The following is a 26,915-nucleotide window of genomic DNA, read 5'->3' as shown; positions in this document are numbered from 1 at the left end:
CAAAAAAGCATATTTAAAGCAAGGCAGAGCTTACTTAGATAGTACTCTTTATGTAATGTGATGATTTGGCTGACAGCAATTTTGGCATGATCTTCATGTTTCCTGAGGAAACCCTGTGCATTACCCAATGTATGAAATAGTCATGCTACATCTCCATGATTACAGGGACGTAGGCCTGCTTAGGACAGTGAAGAACATTGTTAGATGTTCATGGACTGACCACATAGAGAAAGCTGGATTTGGTTGTACTAGTCTCTCTGAGGGAGAAACAGTGAAATTTCAAAAGCTTGGCATGTTGATAATACACAGATGAATAGAGAGGTATTGGTTTTACACACAGCTAAATCAGGGCACTTGGTTTTTTGGTATAGAGGTTTACCAAGGGCACAGATTTAGCTAAACTCAGTAGCAGCAGTCTTTGTAGGGGTGCAGTTCTCAGACCATAAATAGCCAGAGTGAGAGAGCTACAGTAGACATTTTCTTTATACACTATCAGCATTCACAGATAGACCAGGGAAGGCTTTGGTGTTTTCTCTGAGGCTGAGCCTGTGGGGAAGGCTTTGCATTTTCCCATGGGTGGGTCTGAGGCTCTGGAGTCCTTGACATGCTGACTCAAGCCAACAACACACATTCACTTGGGAACTTACTCCCTCTGGTCTTCTGCTCCCCACTCAGTGTGACTATGCTTCCAGGTACTGAGACTTGCCGACACAAACATAACAGGAAATGACATAGACAGAGGTCAGAGAGTTGGAGGGATAGAGAGCTGCCTTGGAGAAGAAGAGAGTCAAGCCTCCCTGTCAAAATAAATGAAGAATTACCTTATACCCACAAAAGTCAGGAACCAAAGAGTGGGTTCATGAGCCTAGTCCCATAAACAAATTAATAGAGACTTACAAAACCTAGATAAAGGCTAAATGAGGGATGAATCAGGTTTTTACAATGTAAAATAAAGAAACAAAGACTGGGTTATCTCAAGTGGAAAAATAAAACTCTTGAATTTAACATATATATAGTAAACTACTCCAGAAAGCTCTTTAATTACAGAAAGAATATATTATCAAAATTTCTATCTTACATGTCAAAAAATCATACTCAAGTACTCAATGATTAATAATTTTAAACAAGCATACTTTCAGATGAATGCCAGCAAGTATGTCACATTCAAGAGCATCAAGTCAGGGCACCATCCTATTTATTCCTGTTCAAAGGACCAGCACAAAACAGACTTCAAATATTTTTTTCCAGAATGAGTGATAAATGGTTAAAACAGTCTGGAAGATATGCAAATTAAAGAAATTAAAAATAGCTACTTATAGATGTTGGTGACTGGCTTTAAAAATCCTCCCATAGGTACATAGACGATAAGTTACCAGGCCATAATCCTATCTTTCAGAGTGAAAAAAAAAAGAATAATATCTTTGTTCTCAATTACTATCAGAATATGCTAGAGGTGATCAACCAATTGTCTAGCTATGTTTATATTCTTAATATTTTGGTATTTGTAAAAGCCAGCTTTCTAAGCTAAGTAATTCACAATGTCAGTACTAGGTCTCCTTCCTACTTGAAGTTGGTTAATGATCATTAATAATCAGTAAGTATGAGGATCTGGTATACAAGAGCAGCTGTCAGGGGATACCACCTATTTGCATTTTTAATAGTATTGTAGTGCTAGTTAGCTTTCTCTTCACTGTGTTCAAAAATCTTGGGAGACTATCTTGTGTGATAGAAGTCTTATTTTAACTAATCCTTTTAGGTTTGTTCGATCCACGTTTGGTAGGTTCCATGTAGAAGAACTTTTTCAACTCACTTTGATCAGCAAGAAGACTGGGAAGGAAGGAGTTAGAGACACAAAAAAACAGAGACAGAGAGACAGAAAAGTGTATTAGGGGAAAGAAATTCTCCAGGACTTAGCGCTACCATCTATATCATTAGAGTAGACCCATTTGCAAATGTTCACACAACCTCTTTAAATAGCAAATGTTTGCTATTAAAGGACCAAGTGTTTAACACATGAGTCAGTGTGGACATTTCATATTCAAAGTCAGGCTGTTCTTACATGGGATAACTGTTTCATCCAACAAAGATGTGAACTTCTCCCATTCATATATTCACCAATAATTACTCAGGGAAGACAGTAGTAGGCAAGTAGGCAGCATCAATTTTCCACTGTTAAAGACTCAACAAATCTGTTAGACTCAACAAGTCAGTTTGTCACCTTCTTTTCAGAAAGTATTTGAAAACTTAAAAAGAATTTTTCTTGGCTTTGATTTTCACTTCCATATTTAGAAAAGATATATGGTTGAAGCTAAGTAAAATAAAAATAGTTCACTACAGCATGCAATAATGATAATCATTTTAATGATTAACTTTATGTAATGTGATGATTTGGTCTGATTAATATTACAGGCATCATACTGCAGAAATTATGAAACAACTTAATTTACTATAATTAAAAGCATGATGTCAACTCATTTTTAGATTGCATATAGGCAAGGTAAGCATAGCTTATAAACCATAACGAGCAGAATCAAAACCAGCATATATTAAATTCTGGAGTAACTTCTAATTATGCCAAAGTTTTACAAGCAATATGAAGAAACAATATTCTTTATGAAAAGGAAGCTGTAAGATCAGTACAGTATATTTAACTATTTATCAATCTGATAAGAACACACACACACACACAAACCAAAAAGAAACCAAAACCAAGTAATTTGTAATCAAGATTGCTTAGTAATATTTCATGGCCCATGTTAATCTTGGAAAATATCTTACTTTATCACTGTTAAATATTGTGAATATTTATAGCTTCACAGTCCAAAGCACGCATAAATTTGACCCAATACTATGTAGCTCCTACTACAAAATTGCTATTACTTGTCAAAGGCAATAAAATGATACTGGACTTTCAAAAATCCTTCATATTGTCAAAAAGTCATCAATGGTGCTAATGATCACATGGTAAATAATTCTCTATACTGCCATATTTTAGTTGGATTTCTGAACCTTCTTCTCTGCTCACCTGTGTAGTTTTTTTTTATAAAATCCAAATCTAGCAGATCCAAATCTAGCGGGTTGTCTTTTAAGTTAGCTTATCAAAACCCCTGGTCCTCAATGTATAATCCTGTCCAAATCTGATTATTTTCCCCACTATCTGCCATGATGAAGGTAACATCTAATCACCCTAACCTAGCATCAGAAAGAATACTGCTACTTAAAAAGAACAAGAGAATTGAACTGAATTCTGGAAGACTCCACTTTTGAATATTTTAATTCACTAATCGCACCTCATCCATTATCTTTATTCCTATTACTCTGTATTGTATTTGGCACTGATGCCTCATCTAAGGCGTCACAATGAACACTGACTCTCAAGAGTGAGTTGTTCTGTGTTAAACTTAGAGGTTACATGAAAGTGAATAGATGGGCCTGGACATTTCGGAACCCTAACATTAGTCTATCCAGAATCTCCATCATGTATAACAGGGAATGTGTCCAAATATGAGGTATGCTATACATGGGATAAACAGTAAATTTCTTAACTTGCGAATGACTCTTGTTATCTGACAATCTCCAACTGAATGCCTTGGCATCTCTCTCTCTCTCTCTCTCTCTCTCTCTCTCTCTCTCTCTCTCTCTCTCTGTGTGTGTGTGTGTGTGTGTGTGTGTGTGTGTGTGTGCATTTGTATCTCTCATATACATAGACGCACAATATTTACAATACTACTTCTACTACTACTACTACTAAATAGATTTTTTTCAAAAATGACGTGGAAGGTTATAGTAGAAAATATTGCTACATAAAATAATTCGCAGCTAGTCTTTAATAACAGTCAAGAACTTTCTGATGTGACAGAGTTAACTGCTAGTGAGTTCTGAAATGGAAACTCCTTTCTAGTGTGAAAAGTGTGGACAACATAAGGAAGGTCATCTCAGCAGTAACTGGGACTTGTCTCAGTCCCCCTAGAAACGTGCTTCTGGATACAAAGCTTGTAATTTCAAATGGGCATCTCGATCTATGAAATGTTAGGGCAGGGTATACCTCTTAGAAAACTATGGGTCTGGGAGCCACACAGTCTTATAAGCTGCATAAGTACGTTGGATCCAGAATTAGCAGTCTTTTCTGTGAAAGGTGGACCTACTCACACTTCCAAGATTCAGCTTGACCTGAGTAAAAAGAAATACTGCATGATGAGACTTGTCAGGGGTAAATTACTTCCTCTCGGTTGCCTTACACCTTCTATTTACTTCTATCCATTGGATTAGTAATAAATCTTGAAACAGAGTACTACCAAAAATGCTAGATTGGTTTTTAAATCTAATAGCATACTTATTTAGGGGACCCCATGCTCAGTACAATGGTTGGCTGTGAGCATCCATTTCTGTACTTGTCAGGCCCTGGCAGATCCTCTCAGGAGACCGCTGTATCAGGCTCCTGTCAGCAAGTACTTCTTTGCATCAACATTAATTAGTGTCTGGTTTTGGTAACTGTATATGGGATGGATCCCCAGGTGGGACAGTCTCTGGATGGCCTTTCCTTCAGTCTCTGTTCTACACTTTGTCTCCATATTTGCTCCCTTAAGTATTTTGTTCCCCTTCTAAGAAGGACCGAAGCATAAAAACTTTGTCTTGAGCTTCATATGGTCTGTGAATTTTATCTTGGGTATTCCAAGATTTTAGGCTAATATCCACTTATCAGTGAGTGCATACCATGTGTGTTCTTTTGTGATTGGGTTACTGCACTCAGGATGATATTTTCTAGTTCCATCCATTTGCCTAAGAATTTTTGTGAAGTCGTTGTTTTTAATAGCTGAGTAGTACTCCATTGTGTAAATGTAACACATTTTTTGGTATCCATTCCTCTGTTGAAGAACATCTGGGTTCTTTCCAGCTTCTGGCTATTATAAATAAGGCTGCTATTTACATATTGGAGCATATGTCCTTGTTATATGTTAGAGATCTTTTGGGTATATGCCTAGGAGTGGTATAGCTAAGCCCTCAGGTAAAGATCTTTACTAATCCTACATCTGATAGAGGGCTAATATACACAAAGAACTCAAGAAGTTAGACTCCAGAGAATCAAATAACCCTATTAAAAATGGGGTACAGACCTAAACAAAGAATTTTTATCTGAGAAATATCAAATGGTTGAGAAGCAACTAAAGAAATCTTCAGCATTCTTAGTAATCAGGGAAATGCAAATCAAAATAAGCCTGAGATTCAGAATGGCTAAGATCAAAAACTCAGGTGACAGCTGATTCTGGGTAGTATGTGGAGAAAGAAGAACACTCCTCCACTGTTGGTGGGATGACGAGATGATACAACCACTCTGGAAATCAGCCTGGTGGCTCGTTAAAAAATTGGACATGTTTTCTTTATTGTAAACAACTGACTGAGGCCAGTTAATGCTACCTTTGTTCCTAGAGGGAAGCAACCATCAAATGAAGCTGGAGGAATACTCCTAATGACAGAACTGATACTCCCTCTGCAGCAGCCACCAGTTGTCAATATCTATTCAGCAAGGGATGGTGTCTTTTGAGTCCCTGACTCAGTCATTCTGGAATTTAGTTGTATTATAATTTTTTGGTACAGAAATTAGCAGGGAGTGAATAATAGAGTGTATAGCATTTTAAAATCTACCTGCCCCCACTAATTGTATCTACAATTAGGTCAGTCATCATTTATCAGATATCCTTAAAAACAAAAACAAAAACTAAATGCCTCTTCAAAATGTAAGCATTGTGAACATGAAGAAGTGTGTTAGGCCATATGAAAGCTGTGTTACACATTGGATAAGTACTGTAGTCCGTTCACTGAGTCACACTTGGGTCCCTGGATCAAGGCACTGTTGAACTACAAGAGCCAGCATTTCAATGTAAAGAATTACTGAGAGGATACAAAATGACTTTGAACAGATATCATAAAACTTCCCACTTCTAGGGAGAAAAGAATGTTTCTCCAGTATTCCTTTATGATTGATGATATTCCCTTAAAGCTGACTAGCTCTCAATGTTCTTCACCTTAGATTTTGCTGGAGTAAAGCAGTAGTGACTGCTATTGGAATATTTCACAAAAAAAGATGATCCCATATAACTTTGTGTCTTGGAGGTATCTCTTTTCAATTTTGAAACAAGTAGCTATGCAAATTCTGTTCAAATTACAAGCCTGTCTTCTTCTATAAAATGTCAGCCTTTATGTATTCTGATATATTTTCATTAAATTCAATGTTTTACTATATTGCTTGACAATGCTTTCTGGTTTTAGTTACTTTTCTTAGTCCTTGGTTAAATTTAAAGATTCAAGGGACCATGAAAAATTGTTGATGTTAATTTGATAGTGTGCCCTATTTTTAATAAAGGCAGCATAGGGAATACAGGGGTTGATTTGGTCTACAATTCCAAGTTACAATCTACTATTTGAAAGCAGCCAAGGAGGTAAGAGTTTGAGATACTTATCCCCACTATACCCACAGCTAAGAGCTTAAGGAAGCAATTGTACTCTTGCTACTAGCTTGCATCATTGCTCTCAGCTGCCTGCCTTCATTTTTGGTACCTCAGAGACTATCTTAAGGAATGGTGCTGCCCACGATAATTAGGGTCAATAGACAAACAAGAAAATTGTTCACAAGTCAACCTAACCTAGATAACTACTCAATTGAGATATTTTTCTAAAGCTATTTTAGGTTGTAGCCAGCTGTCATTTAAAAGTAAGCATCCTATGTAATGAGAAAATGAAAATTTAAAGTTAAAGTAATAACTTACATGAATATATCTAAAATAGTTTGGGACATGTCAATGCATAGTAAGTATTTCATACCTATTTAAAATATTACATAAAATATAACATGAATTACTGATATGTTAATTTAAAGTGAAAACTATTCTATTCTTGGAGTTAAATTATGAACTGAATAAAACAACCAGTGGAATAAGCCTACATTTTAATTTGTGAAATTAGTATAAAGAAATAACAATCTTATGTAGTGAGTGTCAGACAAGCATAGAAGGCCATAAAAGGTCTTGAAATAAGGGTGAATTAAGGAGAGATCAGAAGAAATCTTCAGAGGAAAAAAAAAGAATCTTTAGGGAAGGTCTTGAGAGAGAGTCATATCATCCTTTTTGGAAAAAATCATTACTTGTGAAGTAGATGAAGATATGCTACTGCTATGACTGAAATCCCAACTATTCAAGAAGGTGAGACTAGAGAGTCGCAAATTCAAGATTTGCCTGGCTCACAGAGAGATTCAAGGCTCACCTTCATACCCTTAGAAGACTTTATCTCAAAATATAACTAACAAAAGGGGCTAGAAATGTAGCTCCGCGGCAAAATGATTATGCTAAACCAGGTTTATATTTAACATTCAGAACTATATTAACAATAATTCTCATGTCCTTTTCATTAACTCTTCTTTTTAGTGCTATATACCAGCTAAATATGGATTTAATAAATGACTGTAGTTCAGGTGAGGTGGAACTTTTCTATGACCCCAGTCCACAGGAGGCGGACACAGGAGGATTAATTGGCCTCATCTGGCTACACAGTAATTCAAGGTTCATCTCGATTACATGACAATCCTTTTTTTTTAAAAAAAATAAATGAATTAATAAATAATTGTATTTTCAGATTTCTATCTTATAAGAAATCTTGGATGTGTATGAGCTTTTTTGGGTCATGGCTTGTTAGCCATTCTCTCTTTCATATTTTTCTCTGAGTAGTCAAATTAACAACTTTGTCCATACAAATGGAATCCTTAGAAAGCATGTAGCTCCAGTCCTGATATCACAGATAGAAAATGCAGACACCAACACGCTCCAACTTTCAGTTCAAAATCTATTCCTTCTAACTGCTCACACTACATTGAACTAACATAACTTTCCATCAGGTATACACATCCAGACTCCTGGAATGTCGTGTCTCTGCAATCAAAAAGTATTCAATATATATTCACGATGTTAGTACTCCAAGAGCCCTTAACTGCCATTAATTAACTTTGTTTGCCTAGGGGCAGTTGTGTGTATTTGTTTGTTCTTGACTCCCCTTGGTCAATCATGCTAACAAGTCTCTGATCACATTCCAGGAAGAACTGCTCTTGAAATATTTGCAGGTGACAAATGCGGATAGGTCACTGCGGGTAGCTACCTAACTGGGGGAAATTATATTTGTGAGTCTATACAGGTTCTTTACTATAATTAGTCTCTGGTTGATGTTTCTTATAATTAAAAACAAAAGCTAGGCAAGCATCTGTTACTGGCACAAAAATAAATAAATAAATAAATAAATAGGGCATCAAGATACAAAATATCAAACAAGGAATGTAGCTTTAACACTGTCATTCATTGCTAAAAATGCTATGTATGGGGACTGCAAGTTGTGTCCCATAAAAGTGAGACTATGCCGGGGCCCAGCAAACACAGAAGTGGATGCTCACAGTCAGCTAATGGATGGATCATAGGGCTCCCAATGGAGGAGCTAGAGAAAGTAGCCAAGGAGCTAAAGGGATCTGCAACCCTATAGGTGGAACAACATTATGAGCTAACCAGTACCCCGGAGCTCTTGACTCTAGCTGCATATATATCAAAAGATGGCCTAGTCGGCCATCACTGGAAAGAGAGGCCCATTGGACTTGCAAACTTTATATGCCCCAGTACAGGGGAATACCAGGGCCAAAAAGGGGGAGTGGGTGGGCAGGGGAGTGGGGGTGGGTGGATATGGGGGACTTTTGGTATAGCATTGGAAATGTAAATGAGTTAAATACCTAATAAAAAATGGAAAAAAAAAAGATATATTGTGGGGTATGTATATTGTCCCCAAAGGATTAAGTTAATGGGTGTATTCTTTCATGTGGAAATATATTATTTCAAAAATCACAGTAAAACACATTTTGACTAATGGACCAAAGGATCTGGCATAAACTTTTATATTAAAATAATAAGGTAGTCATTATTATCAAGACAGCCAATCCTTTAAATAACTAAGATTTTTGGTAACACACAAATCTAAACAAACCAGTTACTATCCTGATACACCAACAGAGGCAATAGCACACAGATGCCAACAGAATATAGAAAGATTACATATGTAGCATGCTTTGCTGCCATTTAGAAACTAAGTAGGTATATGACAGATTCCTGCAATATTCCTTATGAGTGGGATTTCTTATTAAAACTAATATTGAGCCATATTCTTCTCCACCGTAATCAATAACAGCTAGAGAGTCATTCCTTAACCTTATCGTTTAAATTGATCAAGTTAAGTAGGTCTATTGAGTCCTGACCTTCATACCTCCTTTTAGGGATTCCCAACCGCCTACAGCATTCTGGCGGTTCTGTCTGATATGTCAACAGCTTTTAATACCAGCATTTTGGGGGATTCTGTTATCCTGTGAAATTTAATCTCACCTATTTAAGCTTGCAGAAAGTACTGGAGGGAATTATTAACAGATTTCCCCTCATCTTCTTAAAGGATAGCACTGAGTGATTGGCTGGTTTCCCCAAGGACTGAGGGCTGAGAATAGCTAGTGTGTAAGTAGCATCCTATTTAGCATGTGTGTGAGGCCACTAGGGAGCCTGAGAGACATTTGGAATCAGAATTACATCAATATGCTGATGATGCCTCCCTATCTTCATCTCATCAAACCTATATCCTTCAGCATTAATGCTTTCTTAACTAAGATGGAAAGTGCCTCCAAACAGCACACTGCTTATGGTTCTAATTAGACAGCTGGAAACTCATTGATGATACATTAGAGCAGTGGACCAGCAGCCTCAGCATCACCAGGGAACTTGTTAAAATGCAAATTCTCAGGCACACTCCAAACTTACTCTTAGAGAAACTCAGGACAGGACCCAGAGGTCTGTGTTCAGCAATGTGATTTTTGACCCACTCTAAATGTTGAAAGCCTGTGCATTAGAGAAACAACTTGTATTTGTCCTTGACATATATATATATATATATATATATATATTTGGTTTTTCAAGACAAAGTTTCTCTGTATAGTCCTGGCTGTCCTGGAACTTACTTTGTAGACCAGGCTGGCCTCGAACTCAGAAATCTGCCTGCCTCTGCTGCCCAAGTGCTGGGATTAAAGGTGTGTGCCACCACTGCCCAGCTTTGTCCTGAAAGTTTTATTCTGAGATGCTTCCTAGTGTTATTGATTGAAATATTTTTGGATGCAGAAATATTGATATTGGCAATTGTGGTAGTTTGAATAATAATATTCAAAAGTTCCCCATCAATGTGTTAGAACACTTGGTTCTCACATGGTGGTGCTGTTTGAGGAGGTGGTACACTCATATCTAGGAAGTACATCACTGGTGTGGACTTGGAGATACCATAGTCTTGCACTACTTCAAGTGATTTTTCTACTTCATTTTGTTGTTGAGGTTCTGATCTCTCAACTTGTTCCTGCAACCATTCCTACCACCTGTTGCAGGTACCCTTACCCTAATTGATTTTCCATCTGGAAGAATATACCCAAAGAAATTTCCTCCTGTTAGTTTCCTTGGTTGTAGTTTTTTTTTTTTATCACAGCAACAGAAAAAAATAAATATGCAATTAATATATAATATAATAAATAATTTTATTAATCACAGCCACAGAAGACACAGTTTCAAGCAAGTTACTAACCTCTGTATTCATTCACATTTATTTTTAAAGGTTCAGAAAATGTCTGGTTGGTCTGCTTTCTCCTCTCTCAAAGAAAGAATATTGCATTGAAGTTTTAGATATATGGATGCTGAAGTACTCAGTGATGAGATAATTTGTTAATAGAGAAACCATGTCATTTGAAACTTTCACCCAAGTACAAAAGATTATATGTTATATTTACTTGACAGAAAAACTCATATAGGCGTTTTTCTCAAATATTCATTTCCTTTAAGTAAATAGAGTGTGGCAGAAACATGGGTGTGTGGAGAGAAAGAAGCATATGAGAAATTAGAGAAATATAGAAGAGTTGGGATACTATGTTATTTAAAAATAAGACCCTGATCATGGTCTCTTAAATCCCATGTATTGGAGTAGATAAATGCTACATGACCTCCACCATGCTAACATCCTATTTCCACTGAAAACATTAAATGTTCTTTAGAAGTATACAAAGCCAAGTAATGACCATGATGAATGAACATGCAAACTTATAAGTGCTGGAATATCCCAGTTCAGAATATCATGGCCACTGGCCAGATACTCTAGCCTGAAATCCACACACACAAACACACACACACACACACACACACACACACACACACACACACACACACACACTAATGTTAATACATGACACTAATTACACATCCCATGTTGTGGTTTTCCCTAAAATTATTGCATGAGTCCTCTAAAAATTTAAAATTCAGTTAACCTGGAAGATTAGTGGAAGAAATCATAGTTTTGAGCCTCTCTAGAGAATCCCAATGCTACAACTGTTTATTGAACACTTTGTATCATTGATTGATTAGAAAAAATGATAAAACTGAGCAAGGAAGATGACTACAGTATTTGATTTCATGCATATAAATGCCCAGTCATTTTAAGAATATATAAAAGGTTTGGTTACTTTTAAGGTAATAATAAAGACACAGTAATTCTAGATATAAGTAAGCCACAGAACAACTGGTATTCTACTAAATCTCTGCCAAAGACAAGCAACTTGTGCTCCCAAGGCCCATTCCTTCTTTTTAACACCCTGCAACCACACCCATTCTATTGCATCTTGACCCCTACTAAGTTACACCCACAGTGACACATCTTCAATTCTGTATTCTATCACACAGACCAACAGTCTACTTCTATTATCCACTAACCAACCTTCTTGTGTCTATCTTTACAGTCCCATAGTCAAAATTCTGCAGAGTAGTAAATCTAAAAGCTGTCTTGGTTCTTCATCATTCTCTATACAAAACAGTCCCAAGGTTTTAATTTCTACCAAGTAGAAGCTTTTAAATGACCACAATTACTGACCAAATTTTCATAGACAGCCCACAGTTTTCATCTTCTGTTCACATGAGCTCTCTAGGAGACTTCCTCTGTTATGATTAAGAACATTTAACCATGTGAACAGTGCTTATTACTGGATGCCAATCTTTGCTTAACGTTATCTTTTCTATATGCAAAACTAACCAGAAATATCTACAAACCACTTTACTTATGAGAGAAATCCCTATCTTTCCTTCCACCATGCTCTGCACACAAGCAAACACTAGTACACTGTATATGTCCTCACATCAACAAAGTTTTCCATAGAGCAATATGGAATATTGAACAATATTTTCCAATATACCACAGATGGTACAATATAAATATGTTTTCCATATAAACAAGTGCATTGAGTACTTGTTTAGTCCCTTACTTATTTCCTAACTATACGTTTTATGATGGCATGAAATTCTCTGTGATATGTTCAATTCACTTGAACTAATGTCTATTATACATTAGGTAGTCACTCAACATAAGGTACATGAATACACACGTTTACTTTCCTACGTAATTACCCAGTCTGAGTTCTTTGTTTTGTTTTGTTTTGTTTTGTTTTGTTTTGTTTTGTTTTGTTTTGTTTTTTTCCTGAGTTTTATGTAAGACAGAAAAGGCTGCCATGTATTTCTGGTTACTCTTTCTAATGGAAGATGAAGAGATATGATGATACTATCAGGAATGAAATAATACTGCCATTTGGGGTGGAAAATTTTGTTTATGGAATGTCTCCCAAAAGTTACATCCAAAAGCTTCTATCTCACTCAACAGTGTTACTAGGAGGTAACAGAAGCTCTACAAGGTGGACCGAATTGGAAGAAATGTGGCACTGACGTAGTGACCTTATTACTTGTTTCTATCAGTAATCTGCTAACACTGGCCTGAAATAAATCTTTGTTTTGTTCAATTTTGCCTTTTTTTCCCTTTTAAATCACAGGTCTACACAAATAGAATGCCAATACATGAGATTAACTTCTATGTCCAACCCTCAAGAGTCAACTTTTGGTCATGAAACATTTTAAATCATAGGAATAGAAGAACAGAATTTAAGATATTTAGTCTAAAGAGTGTTTCACTAATTTGTTATATTTCCTAAGTCCAATAGTATGCAAAGCAATGAAAATTAAGTAAAATCAGTTACTGTTTCTCTTTTAATTTTGGCTACTTAAATTTGTAGGACGATGTAAGTGAAGTGAACTAATTAGTGCCTAAAAGTGTAATCCAGAAGCAATTCTTAGGATTCTAGAAACACTTCAGAAAATACATCTTAAAAGTGCAGATGGAGTAAAACCCACTGAGGATGGCTGATGCTTGCAGTCCAGCTATGAAGGAGGGGTGATGGACCATTTACTAAGGTCAATTTGTACTGCGGTTAATCCACATCTGCCAATTACCCACCAACTGCAGTTATAATTTCTGCTGGATCGAGAGCCTCCAAACATGTGTGGGCATTCTCAAGTAAATCAAATTCAAAATGCAGATTTGAATAAAATAGGTAATTTATCTTTTCATACATATGCTTAGTCTATGGCCTAGCAACTAATATCCCTTTTATAAAATATCATCTTTTTCTGAGACCATTACAGTTGGGGAGATCATGGTGTACACAACCAGCTGATGTTTGCATAGAAGACTAGTCAGAATGAAATGATGTTAAATCTGTCATGTTTATTAAGTTCACTAAATACTGAATCTGAGCAGTGTTTATATGGAAGCTCTTTTAAAGTGCTCTGCTGCAATTTCATTTAATTGTCCTTCTAGCAGAAACAGTTGACTCTAAATGTGAACAGAGTGTGCATAAAAACATTATATATATATATTATGTGTGTGTATGCCATTAATTATATGTGTATGATAATATATTTATTATACATTATAGATACTACATATGCATAGTACATACATGTATATATGTGCAATACATGCATTATATATTCATATATAATACATATGTGCATGTATTATATATATATATATATATTCTAGTATAGTTGGACTTCAAGGATCTTAAATGTTTCCAATTATAACATTCATTTAGCATCCACACATTTTATGAAAATTTCAGATTGTTGAGGTTATAGATTTAGCACATTTGACAGATACTAATTAGAATATACTTCAAAGATATTAAAACACTGATAAAAAAGATAGACCAGTGATTTTGACCCAAATGCATGTATCATTTTAACCAAATTAATATTTAAAGTTCCTTTTAAGTGGACTGTCAGAATAAAAATAATTACATATACCCTAGAGTTCAATTATTTTTTCCTCTGTCCATTTTAAGGACAATCTAATTATTTAAATTAGGACTGCATATCAACAGTGTCATTGCCTAAAATCTGCAGGATTCCACCCCTAGTTCCTCCAGTGCTTCTACTTCACCTCCTCTGGAACAGCTCGAATATTAACAAAGCCCTTTCTGAAGACGATGAACACGCGAAGGGCTCCACAGCGCAGAGCGGATGTTGCACAGTCAAACGCAGTATCTCCAGCTCCGAGTACAATCACGGCTCCCCTTATGGATGGCAATGGAGAGTGACAGGCGCACATTCCTGAACGATGAAAGGAAAACCCCATTTTCAAGTAGAGAAACCATTTCTGCATGACAGCTCAAAAGATACTTGTACTCAAAGCACTGTAAAATTGCATCTTGCAGTTTTCCAGGGTGGAGTGTCACTATCAAATTATTCTGCTTCGTTGAAAGACAGTTTTATTCCCATTTTAAAAATATGCTCATATATGTAATTTTATACTCAGTACCCTTAGGTTCCTTTTTTCCCCCTTCAATAAGGACTGATGTAACACTTTAAAAAATGTAGTCATAGTAAACAGTAGAAATCAACTAAACACCTCTCACAGTCATGATACGTATTTTATATGTACATAATTAAATTTCTATATGCCAGTGAAACAAAGCAATCTTTATAATCTCAGCCAATAGTTTAGAGGATTTTATAAAGCTACTTGACATAATTTCTAACATAACTCGACTATATACTTTATATTTAGTAAAATTTTAAAATTGAGATATTGAGTAAGCATCATATTTGTAACTCTAGAGTTTCTGAACATAATGACTACAGTATAGCTTTCTCTATTTATTGAGTTTCTCTAGCTCATTTTCTGAAACTAATACATATATTACATACATACATACATATACACATACATGCATATACACACACATATATATAAAATATATTTATGTATATATATTTATTGCCTATTCATTTATTAATTTAAATAATGTCATGCTTGTTTATGTGCAGGCATTTACATGTCACAGTGTACATGGGGTGGACAAAGAACATCTTTCAGGTGACGGCCCTCTCCAGCCCTATAGTGGGATCCAAGGATGGAACTCCTGAGTCAGGCCTACATTCAAGTGCTTTTTTCTACTGAGCCATCCCACCAGCCAAGGAAATATGACTTCGTAAGCAGGTATTTCTCAGACTATGTATAGGAAAATCTGGTATCCTTAGGAAGATCCTTGGAGAAAAAGAAATTCAGACTGTGTTCTGTGTTAGGCAGTACTCTATTATCAGTAGTGTATTATAAACTGCTGATAAGATGAATTACTATAATTTTTGAAATGCCACCCTAGATGATGTCTAGACCTATAATTTCAATAAATACAATCATTTTGTTTAGATGATCGTCTCTTGGGGATTAGACAACTGACATTCTGTGATTCTCAAATGCAAGCTTGGTGCACCATGATCTTCCTGTGGAAAAACCCACAAGCTTCCAGGATCTAGGGGTTGAGACAGATATGGAAGATATCCTTCACTGCCATTACCTTTTAAGTAATCTAATACTTGTTTGTTTAAATTTTTTCAAGGAAATGGAAACATACATTTTTGATCATTTCTATACATAATTAGATGTAGGAACAGATATGCCTCAGTATCCTTTAAAAATAAATGTTTGAAGCTTTAGACCATCTTGTTAAAAAAAATACTACAGCTTCTTTATCATGAAGACAAGGGCACTAATGGAGCCAAAACTTGGCATCATCTTTCCTTCAGGTTGTTCATCTTGGGGTACATGAAATAATAGGGTGTCTATCAAAGTGTCTTACTTTAACTGCTTAGAATTACGGCTCTAGAAGAGTCCTTGATCTTCCTGCCTCTGCAGACACACATCATTTCAGACATGCGAAGACTCATCCTGCTTTAAAATAGCTCCCAAACTAGAAATCTTGCCTTATTGCTAGGATCTCTTCCAGTGTTAGCTGCAGTCTTTTTATTTTGAATTAGTTCTTCACGGTTCACTTTAGATTTACATGGAACACACACACGCACACAAATGCCTTTCATGATGCATTCTTGGAATAATAGGAAATTCTATAATTCCTGCACAATAGTTGTATAAGTTTTTAATGTTTTTATCTTAGTGCTGTTTATTCAAGGATCCAGATAAGCTATGAATGATGTCTTACTGAGTTTGAATTAAATATAAATTTATAATGCCTCAGGCAACACAGACGACATTGAGCAGAAGGCAATGGGTTTTACCTGTTTTACTGCTTTTGGCGACAAGTGGCAGAAAGTCTTTAGATGTGTAAAATCCCTGGACTTGTGTCAAGCCTTGGAAAATATGGTCCTTTTTGGGTTCTGGCAAGCCTATTTAATAAAGTATAAAAAATATCAATAGCAATCTATTTACTAAATGGTTATTAAAATTAGGAAAATAGTGACAATCTTCAAAGTACTGTGATTCTTGATGGAAACAAATTCTATAAACACACCAAAAAGAGAAATGTAGATAATGCACTTGTACTGGATGATTTTATGTCAACTTGACACAAGAAACAGCCATCACTTAGGAGCCTCAATTTAGATAAGGCTTCCACAGATTCAAGCTGTGGACAAGCTTGTAAGGAAATTTATTAATTAGGGACTGATAGAGGAGTCCAAGTTTATTATGAGTATTATCATTCCCGGGCTGGTGGACCTGTGTTATATTATAAACGATGTTGAGCAAGCCATAAAGAGCAAACCAGTAAGTAGCACCCCACCATGACCTCTGCATCAGTTCTTGTCCTCCTGTTTGCTATCTGCTTGAGCTGCTGTCTTGACTTCCTTCATTGATAGACTACTGTATGGAAGGGTGAAAACGATGCAAACCCTTTCCTCCCCATCTTGCTTTTGATCATAGTGTTTCATCACTGCAAATAGTACCCTGAGCTCTGAACAATCTAACAGATCTCATATTCCTTTAATATGAAATTACATGTATATAACAAACTTCACTATACATATACATACATATACATACATATATATGCATATACAGAGAGAAATATATTGTGTAACAATACACAAATTACAATACACACTGATACAGTATTAACAGGGAAATTTATACTCTTCCTTATGATTTAAGTAAAAATGTTTAAGAGGATATAGAGTGCTGAGTGTTAAAAACCCAAGGAAACTAAAAGCAAAGAAACAAAAAAAAAAAAAAAAAACAAAAAACCATGGTCACATTATTTAATTAATGGATAAAAAATATTATTCTAGGAAAAATAGACATTAACATATCCCAGGGAATAAATGCACTTTACATTAAAAGTTCAGCTTCTCATAAATGTCAAATTCTAAGTGTATTACAGGATTAATAATGAAAGTTGATGAAATGACTCAGCATGTAAAGGTACCTTTTGTTCAAACCTCCACACATAAGGTTTGAACCTATGTAAAGAAGAAAGAGACAACAGATGTTACAAAGTTGTCTTCTGATCTCCAGATGCTTGACACGCATATGTACACGCACATTCACACACACTCACAACAGAGGCATAGTGATATAAATAATAAAAGACTAGTGGTTAAACAGAAAACCTGTAAGAAAGTTATGGTTTTTATATGCTCAGCTCAGGGCATGGCACTATTAGAAGGTGTGGCTCTTTTGGTGTAGGTGTGTCACTGTAGGTTGTGGGCTTTAAGACCCTCATCCTAACTTCCTGGAAGCCAGTATTCTGCTAGCAGCCTTCAGATGAAGATGTACAACTTTAAGATCCTCATACACCATGCTTGCCTGAATGTTGCCATGTTCCTACCTTGATGATAATGGACTGAACTTCTGAACCTGTTAGTCAGCTCCAACTAAATGTTGTGTTTTCAAAAGTTGCCTTGGTCATGGTGTCTATTCATAGCATGCCTGGCTAATTAATACATATATATTACATATCTGTATTAATACATATATATATATATATGATTCTTAATATGTATTATACTTAAATATTAATAAACATATTAAGACAATCTGCTAAGTCTATTGAAAGCTACTTGTATGTGTGTGATTTCAGGACTGACCAGTTGGAATTGGATGCAATAATATTTTTTATTCATTCATTCATTCATCATTGTTCACTTGGATCAAGACATGGGCAAAGGCAATTGGGTTTCTTATTCTTTCATTTAAATCTACATTTGGCACTATGATGGATTCATAATTTACTGGGTCAGAGTTTTACTATAAATGTTTCAAAGGGAATTGGCAAGATGTTCTGAGTTATGAATGTTGGCTTAAGAAAATGAAAAATGAGCCAGTAACCAGACAGACTCGTTATGATTAAATTATCCTGCACCCTACATAGTTCAGGTCACATACTGAGTCTCATGAGTCACAAAGACCTTGTCTCTAGTCCAGGTAACTTATGTCTCAATGTGGTAACTTTAACCTTCTGGTCATGGCACTATGGAAGATCAGTGCCTAAAAAGCTATGGCGTGACCAATAACAGTTCTTGGTCACCAGACAGATTTTGGAGTCAAGTCTCTCTTCACCCACTTCACAGCTCTGAGATTTTGTGCAGTATCATTTGCTTTATGTGTCAACTTGACTGAGCTACAGAGCCTGTTATTTACTAAAATAGTAACCTATGTGTAAATCTGGGTGCCTTCCTAAAATGCTGTTTAGAACTATAATTGTATTACTTGAATTAAAGACCACCTTTTTAGTGTGGGCTGGCCAGTGAAAGGCCTTAAGAAGAAAGTACACTTTCCCTATGAAAGAAAACTGTGTTTCTATACTGAACATCAGGGCTTCAGCTCAGTTAGAATAGGGCATCTGTGCCATGCAAAAAGCCTTGGTCTCCAATTCAGGACATACAACCATGGTGTGATAGAGCATGCCTGAATTCCCAGCCATGGGGAAGAGGAGACAGGAGCTCAAGCTCAGTTTATGGCTTATATTGTGAGTTCAGTGCCAGTCTGGACTGCATGCTAATTCCAAGTCCATAGCCAGTTTAGCCTACGTGACCTTTTTTCTTACTCTGCCCCTATCCCCTTAGCATTTCTCTCCCTTCCCCTCCCTCCCTCCTGCCCCCAGTGTGTGTGTGTGTGTGTGTGTGTGTGTGTGTGTGTATTTCAATACCATCTTTTACCTGAGACTTCCCTTTTGGCTTATTACAGATTTCTGAGTTTCCTTCTTCCAAAGTTACAATGACTGCTGTCAGTAGTCTCTCCCCAATCTGTGCGCACGCGTACACACACAAACACACACACACACACACACACACACACACCCCTAAGGACTCTATTTTCCCAGAGATCTCTGACTTCAAGCCCCTCTCTCTTTCTCTCATAATCACCATTTCTATTAAGCAGGTAAAACTGGCACTATTCTCATGAATGAGAGATTTAGAGATCAGCAACTCTGGTGTGTGCTCATATGTCATCGAGACCTGATACATAATGAAGGTTCAATGAGGCTTTGCTGTAAGATTGCCTTATTTATCCTATAGTTTATAAATTCTTCCAAACTTCACATATTCTAGTAAGGAAAGAATAAAGTTTAAATCACAGTAAAGTATTAAATCTTAGCGAATTTAAGTAAAGTTCTACGAGGGAAGAAAAATGAGGCAACCTTAAGTGAAATGTGAAAGTTGCAAATCCCCATCTATCAAAAGAAGACTTCCCTGAGAGTCGATGGCATATTAATAAATAAGGTTTGTGTCTACAAGAGGATGATTTCCAAAGGACACAGAAACGACTTTTTAATTCAACTGTCAGTAGGAAGATGAGAGTTTATGAATAAAAAGGGATGGGCAATGTTCGACAAACAAAACCATCCCAAGCTGCTCAATAATGGGTGTGGCTTGCAAAGTCTCCAGGGAAAAGTGATGCTCTTTAGGGAAGTTGCTGTTGTAGTGCACAATCCAACATCTCTCTAAGAAGTATAGGAACCCAGTAATTCTCAGCTGCTCTCAGTAAGAAAGTAAACTCTGCTTATACAGAAAAATGTATTCAACATTTATTGATTACTCACATTGCAATAATTGCCTGGCAGGTAGGGTATGTGCATAATTAATTCATTTAAAATATCTAAATAACTCTATGGTACACATGATGCTATTTCTATCCACATTTTAGATATAGGGACATTGCACCACATATGAACGGAATAGCTATGTTGAAAGTCACAGTAAGTTTCTGTCTGTATCTCTGTGTCTGTCTATCTGTCTGTCTGTCTGTCTGACTGGGTATCTGGATGTCTGGGTGCCTGTGTATACATGTGTACAGGTGTTCATGTATGGTAAGGCCAGGGGTTGCTGTCAGATGTCATCCTCTAGTTCTTTCCACCTAAGTAAGTTTTTGAGACAATGTCTGTGAGTTATCCTAGATGCTATCAACTTGTGTAGACTGACTGATCAACAGACCCTAGCGATGATCTTGCCTGTGCTTCCCACTTGCTGGTATTTAACATTGCACAGCTCGTGGCCCTGGTTCTTTATGAGGGTGTTAGGCTTGAATGTGGATGTTCTCACTTGCCCAGCAAGCACTAACTCGACCATGCCATCTCCCAAGCCTTTGTAAGAGCTGTCTTTTCCATGTTTAAAGTTATACTTGGATCTAGATATACTCGATGCAGATTAATCAGTAGTATTCTAGGGGAGCCTTAGAAATGCATATATTCAGTTTCCCTGTCAAACTATGGTATGTGCAAGCTGCCTGCTACACAGAATAGATCAATGATCAGCTCCCGTTCTCCTGATTGAGAAAGTGCTGTCTGGTTCTCTGGACTGCCTTTGTCTTTTGTGATTATTTTCTCAAGCAAACTTCCTTTCTGAAGTATTTTCCTTTTTAAGTGTTTCTCTTGGGCATCTGCTGGTTATTTTTCAATATTTGATATTCTTTGAAAAAAAATGTATCCTTGCTTTGTTTCCAAATCACCTCCCTCTGGAACAACTGCAGAATAAATAACAGCAGCTCACATAGGAACCAAGCTCCTCAAGTTCATAGCACGTTTTGAGTTTCTATTAACCTGAAAACGATTCTAAATATTCTGTAATGTATTATAATCCAATAAGTAATAAAAAAAGAATCAGTTATGTGCCTTGATCTAGTTGTAGTGGGTTGTGCTTGAGAATCACGAGACAGTCAATGACATTTGCTTGGGCAGCTCATTGGGTCACTTCTTTGTGTTACTATAATTGAACAAGAATTTAGTGAGATATGTTAACTTCCAAGTGGGGTGAGAGCTGAGCATGTTGAGAAAGATCACCAGATAAATGTGCTTTGTAGAATGGCTCACAGTCCTCAAGCTAAAGAGAATATAGCAGTGAAGATGAGAACTGGTCCCGAGTACAAGCCTGCAGCTTACATAGATAGCTGCTCTAGGTATTGGTGTTCTCAACAGGTACATAGGATGCTGTTATGTCAGAACAAAACCAGAAACCAGACTTTACTAAACAAAACACTACAGATGTGTTATCATCCTCAGGTTGACAAGATATAGTTGATGGCAGATGTCATAAGTTAACCCGGAGTTAATAGGTAGGTGTGACCTACCATGTGGGTACTGGAAACCACATCTAGATGTCCTCTCCAGACAATCTGGTGCTCTTAACCACTAAGGCTTCTCTCCAGCTCATGGAATTGTTTTTGAAAATTGTGTGTGTGTGTGTGTGTGTGTGTGTGTGTGTGTGTGTATTGTATTATAACTTGATGCATATAGTTAACAATCAAATATATGTAAAAAGACAATTCCAATTCCAATTCATTTGTAAAACTTGAGACCATTTAAACTCATTTGTTTTATTTGCTTGAAAGAGAAACCAGATTATTTTAGGTCCTGGGCTTTCTACTGTGCTAAATAAGGTTAAACCTATTTTTTTTTTTTTTTTTTTTGCTCAACTTTTCCACTACAGGTTATTGTCTTGTGGTTTCTTTTAAGATCACACTTTCTTCTCAGAGAACATAATATGGGTGCTGTGGATGCTGGTGTGTGAATGGGTGAGTGTGTGGGTGTGTGCGTGTATGCATGCCTCTGTGTGTGTGTGTGTGTGTGTGGGTGTGTGTGTGTGTGCGCGCGTGTATGTGTACATTTCAGTTACAGATCATCTGACTCACATGCATTAGGCCCTGTGAATAAGGGTCATGAAGGAGGAAGAGTGAGTTTCATTATCCTAGTCCTAAGCTAAGGGAAGGTGCTGGATTAAGGAGATTAAAATATCCAGAAAGATTAAGCACAAATTAATTAGACAAAGTGTCTAAAAGAGACTTAGCTAAAATTCACCAATAATTTTGTGAAACAATTGATTTTCTTTAGTTTTCTTTTCCAAATTCTTACTGTAAACTTAGATACTTGCATAATCATTTGTAGAACTAGAAATAGTATATTGGGTAAAACTTTTGAAGTCAGATTTTGCTATCATTTTCTTAGTAGGAATTATTGTTTAATTCAATGAAATGACACATTTGAGTGTACATGAATTAAATGCCTACCTAGCCCATCATTTACACAATATCATTATACATTAAAGTGTCATTGTTGAATGGATTGGTATTTTAGTCTAGAAAATGGCATGTTAGTATAGATTCAAAAATGATGGGAACAAAGTTATTCTCCTATCTTCTGCAGATTACAAGGTACTCGAGTCATGTGTGCTCAAAACCAAGAAAGTAGAGAATGAGAGTGAGAGTACTGACTGTGATTTTCAGTTCAGAGCATGAAGAATTGTTGGAATTAAGTCTAGGCTCCTCTCCACAATTATCTGGCAACAGCCTGGTATGCCTGACTCATTATAAAAGGGGCTGCTTGCCCCCTCCTCACTCTCTTGCTTTTCTTGATCTTCTACCCTTAGTCCCTTACCCTCTTTCCCCTCAATTCTTCTCTCTCCCTCTGTCCATGTGCTCATGGATAGCCTCTACCCCCTTCTCTCTCCCTTTCTCTTAAATTCTCTCCCTATACCCTGAATAAACACTATACCATCTTGTGTGGCTGATCCCTCAGAGAGAAGGGATGCCTCAGCATGGGCCCCTCAGAGGTAACCTCTTCCCCCATACATGACTACACATCCACCAAATTTACCTCTGCTCTCTTTCTTTTTATATAACACAAGAATAGCATTAGAATCTCAAACAGCCATAGCCATTTTCTAGTCAAATTTCTGTAAGTTGCCTAACACAGTGGTCCTTGAATTCTTTCATTTTAAATTAAGTATAGTCTGAGATAGTATAGAGTCATCTTTAAACATCTATTCTGGTTTCTTTTTTGTTTCATGTGTGTAAGTGTTTTACTTGCACGTATGTATGTGAATTCTGTAAAGAACAATGCCTGTTGAAGACAAAAGAGGAAAAGGAATCCTCTGGACCTGGGGTTCACAGGTAGGTATGACCTACCATGAGTGTGCTGGAAGCCACACCCAGGTGCTCTACAAGAGAATCTAGTGCTCTAAGCATAACAGAGACCTCTCTCCAGCTACTGGAACTGTTTTAAAAATTAAATAGAAATGTACATGAATGCTTTCTGGTTAATCTAAGAGAACATTCAAATCCCAGTCCTTTTTCGTCATCCTATGTAAAATATGAAACCATACAAATTGAAGACTTAAGTGGTAATGAAAATCTTGGGAAATGTCTCCAAAGACAATCTATTAATCAAGTATTTATATCTCTGTGTAAAAATATGCAAACAAAAATCATAAAATCATGAAAAATGTGTGTATATGTACTATAATAAAACAACAACAACAATAAAACATTTCCTATATGGAGTCCCAGCTGTTGAAATTATAACGTGAAAATCAAACAATCCTTTTAAGTCCCAATGTATTCTGCAATGCAATGAACAATGACAACGTTTTTCATCTGTCACTTAAAGATTCCTTTTATGAGTCAAAGGACTTATATCTTGCTTCCAAGGGACAATAGTGCCATATGGGTTATCATTCTGGGATCTATATATTGATTAGAAAGAGAACAGATCAATGAGACCCTATTGTGATTCTTTTCTCAATAAAAGCCCCAGCCTTCTCCCTGACAGCCCACTGTAAATATGGTTAGTTCTGAGTGTTCAGACTGAATCCAGAAAGAATGGAGCAATTCAATATAACACCTATGAAATTAGATCACCATGGATCACAATAATATTCATTTCATTGATTTTTCAAATCCCCATTAAACATCTGCTTCCTGGAAGTGCCTTCTGGGCTCTTTCAATACACACACACACATTACTTGTGTGCATCATGCTACTAGTTAGAGTGTAACAGGATAAGACTCCTAAAAATGGTATAGATGGAACTAGTACCTCAAACAATAATTTCCCACAATACACTGGTATCTCTGTACAAAAATCATAAATAAGCTAGAGCCATGTTGAACTGAGTTTTTCCTATTCTCAAAAATTTTAAGATAATAAAATAAGGTTATGAACTCAATTGATAAAACAAAAATACTTTTTTAGTATTGGATAAGAGTATGCATAACCAAAGCTGACTACATGAAGTGAATATATGTTTTGATAAGTCTTTGTACCGTATGTAGAACATATGAATAAATTCTCTCATACCACTGTGTTCAGAATAGATTATTTTTTATGTCCAGAACAAAATAAAACCACACAAACATAATAACAAAATAGTATATTAATAAATATGAATATATAAGATAAAAATGGGATATGAGTAACCTTACTGACAAATAACTTTATTTATTCAAATTTCATCTGACTTTTGTTTTATCTGTAAGACAAGATACCACAAAATCCCTGAAAAAGACATCCAGGCTTTTTATTTTTTCTTCGTACTTTTGTAGTGCTTTAATTTTCTGAAAATTAGCTGTTATTTTAATAATTAAAATTTAATTTTAACATAGTACAAGACCTAATTAACATTCCTTTTCTAAAATACATGCATGAATGTAACATATTTCTATCACCAGTCTATATTTTCTCCCCTGACTTTTGGTATTTTGTATTAAGTATGTCTGTCTCTGGGGCTCCTTCTCTCCTCTTCATACTTCCATCATTTCTCTTCCTGGTTTTGTATTTTCCGTTAACATTTGTTATAAACAGTCTCCTAAAGTTTAATCTTCACATTGTCAGCTAAGGGTAAGGGAAATTCAAGCAATAGGCCTCAGGCAGTTTTTCCCCTTTAATGATGGGAGTTCATAGATGGTTTTAAGAAATTACTATTTAGGGTTGTGTAAGTAGACTATATTCCAAAGTAAAGAAATCATTAATAATAAAATACTAAAAAGGAACAGTTATATTACAAAATAAATCTACCAGCCTTACAAAGAAAACAAATTTGCAATCGCCACCTGCTGTGGAGATGAGGCAGTAATCTTAGCAATAGGAAATAAAAGGGAAGAGGAGAGAAAAATACAAAAGCCCAGACATTAAAAAAGTAATTAAAACACTTATCTCCATCGACATACATAACGAAATAACCCTCAGCCAACCACCTAAAAACATACTCTATTGAACTGCACAGCAGGCAACAACATTAAAGCTGTCTCCATAAACACGCATTCTGCAGAGAAAGAGGACCCTTTAAAAAAATGTAATCTCAGACGCGTCACTAATGTGTTAATCACCAGTAAATATACCACAGGTCCATTGTATTGTATTAGTTACTTTCTCAAAGGTATTTTTTTAAAAATTATTCTTTCTGGTATTATTCAAATAAATTATTTAATACAGGCTCTAATATCACCTTTATTTGTAACCATTCCAGTGTGTTCTGTGATCATATTGTGAGAATTAAGCTTTCTCTATGTGGAAAAACTTCATGCCTTAATCCTTAGAGGAATATGAATTTAGTTAAAGCATTTAAAAGCTTTTCTCTAAAACCAAAAGTATCTGTATTCTAGTACTATGATAAATTGAGGTGAGGCACCCTACAGTAATCTAGGCCATGGTAATAAGAGTCAATTGTTTGCTTGTTTCGGGTGCTTTTATTTCACAGGTCTTAAGTGTGTCATTCCAAAGTTCACACTATAGGTAAAGACAAGTGTTCCTCTCATCCTTACCTTCTTGGAGCTTGATTACAGATATGCACTACTAGGCTCTGATATAGAAAACATTCCTAAAGGATGTATTTGATCAACAATTCTAGAAACACATGACTGACCATCTCAAACATGTTTCCATCCATATAACCGTTAGATTGTACAGACATGTGTTAATGTTGGCTGGGTTTTCATAGAACGTGATTGTTTGCAGTGTGTGTGTGTGTGTGTGTGTGTGTGTGTGTGTGTGTGTGTGAGAGAGAGAGAGAGAGAGAGAGAGAGAGAGAGAGACAGAGACAGAGAGACAGAGAGACAGAGAGAGAGACAGAGAGACAGAGAGACAGAGAGAGACAGAGGGAGAGGGAGAGGGAGAGGGAGAGAGGTATGGAGGAAAAGCTAGTGTGTCTCACTGCATTCCATACAGAGTCTCTAGCTCAAACATGGTAGACGTGTCACACTTCTCAGCTCCAAGCTTGCATTTCTTCTAATTTTTCTTCCAAATCCAGTCCAAGGTCACAGAAGTGGCCTTGAACATCAAATGTGATGGCATTACCCACACCTGATAATCACAGTGCACCACCAGTGAACACCACTTTCTGCAAGAACTTGTGAATCAGGCCTGGGTAACAGGAAACAATGGTTTTAAGGATCAGACATAACTGTATTCATAACACTACTTCAGCAAATACTAGCTG

The 26,915-nt window shown here is 36.2% G+C and overlaps 1 protein-coding gene across 2 annotated transcripts in view; it reads right to left on the bottom strand.

Annotated features, from left to right (window-relative positions):
- Dpyd (dihydropyrimidine dehydrogenase) overlaps positions 1-26,915 on the bottom strand; it is an 870,816-nt gene that overhangs the window by 519,233 nt on the left and 324,668 nt on the right. For both annotated transcript variants that reach the window (XM_011240318.2, NM_170778.3), the window contains exons 9-10: positions 16,491-16,598; positions 14,356-14,525 (exon numbers count right to left, since the gene is read on the bottom strand). In XM_011240318.2, the coding sequence (XP_011238620.1) occupies positions 14,356-14,525; positions 16,491-16,598 (278 nt within the window). The remainder of the gene's footprint in view (positions 1-14,355; positions 14,526-16,490; positions 16,599-26,915) is intronic.

The sequence above is a fragment of the Mus musculus genome, chromosome 3 (genome assembly GCF_000001635.26).
Source record: "Mus musculus strain C57BL/6J chromosome 3, GRCm38.p6 C57BL/6J".
Classification (NCBI taxonomy): Eukaryota; Metazoa; Chordata; class Mammalia; order Rodentia; family Muridae; genus Mus; species Mus musculus.
Note: the sequence above shows the minus strand (reverse complement) of the source record. Positions and strands in the feature narration are given on the sequence as shown.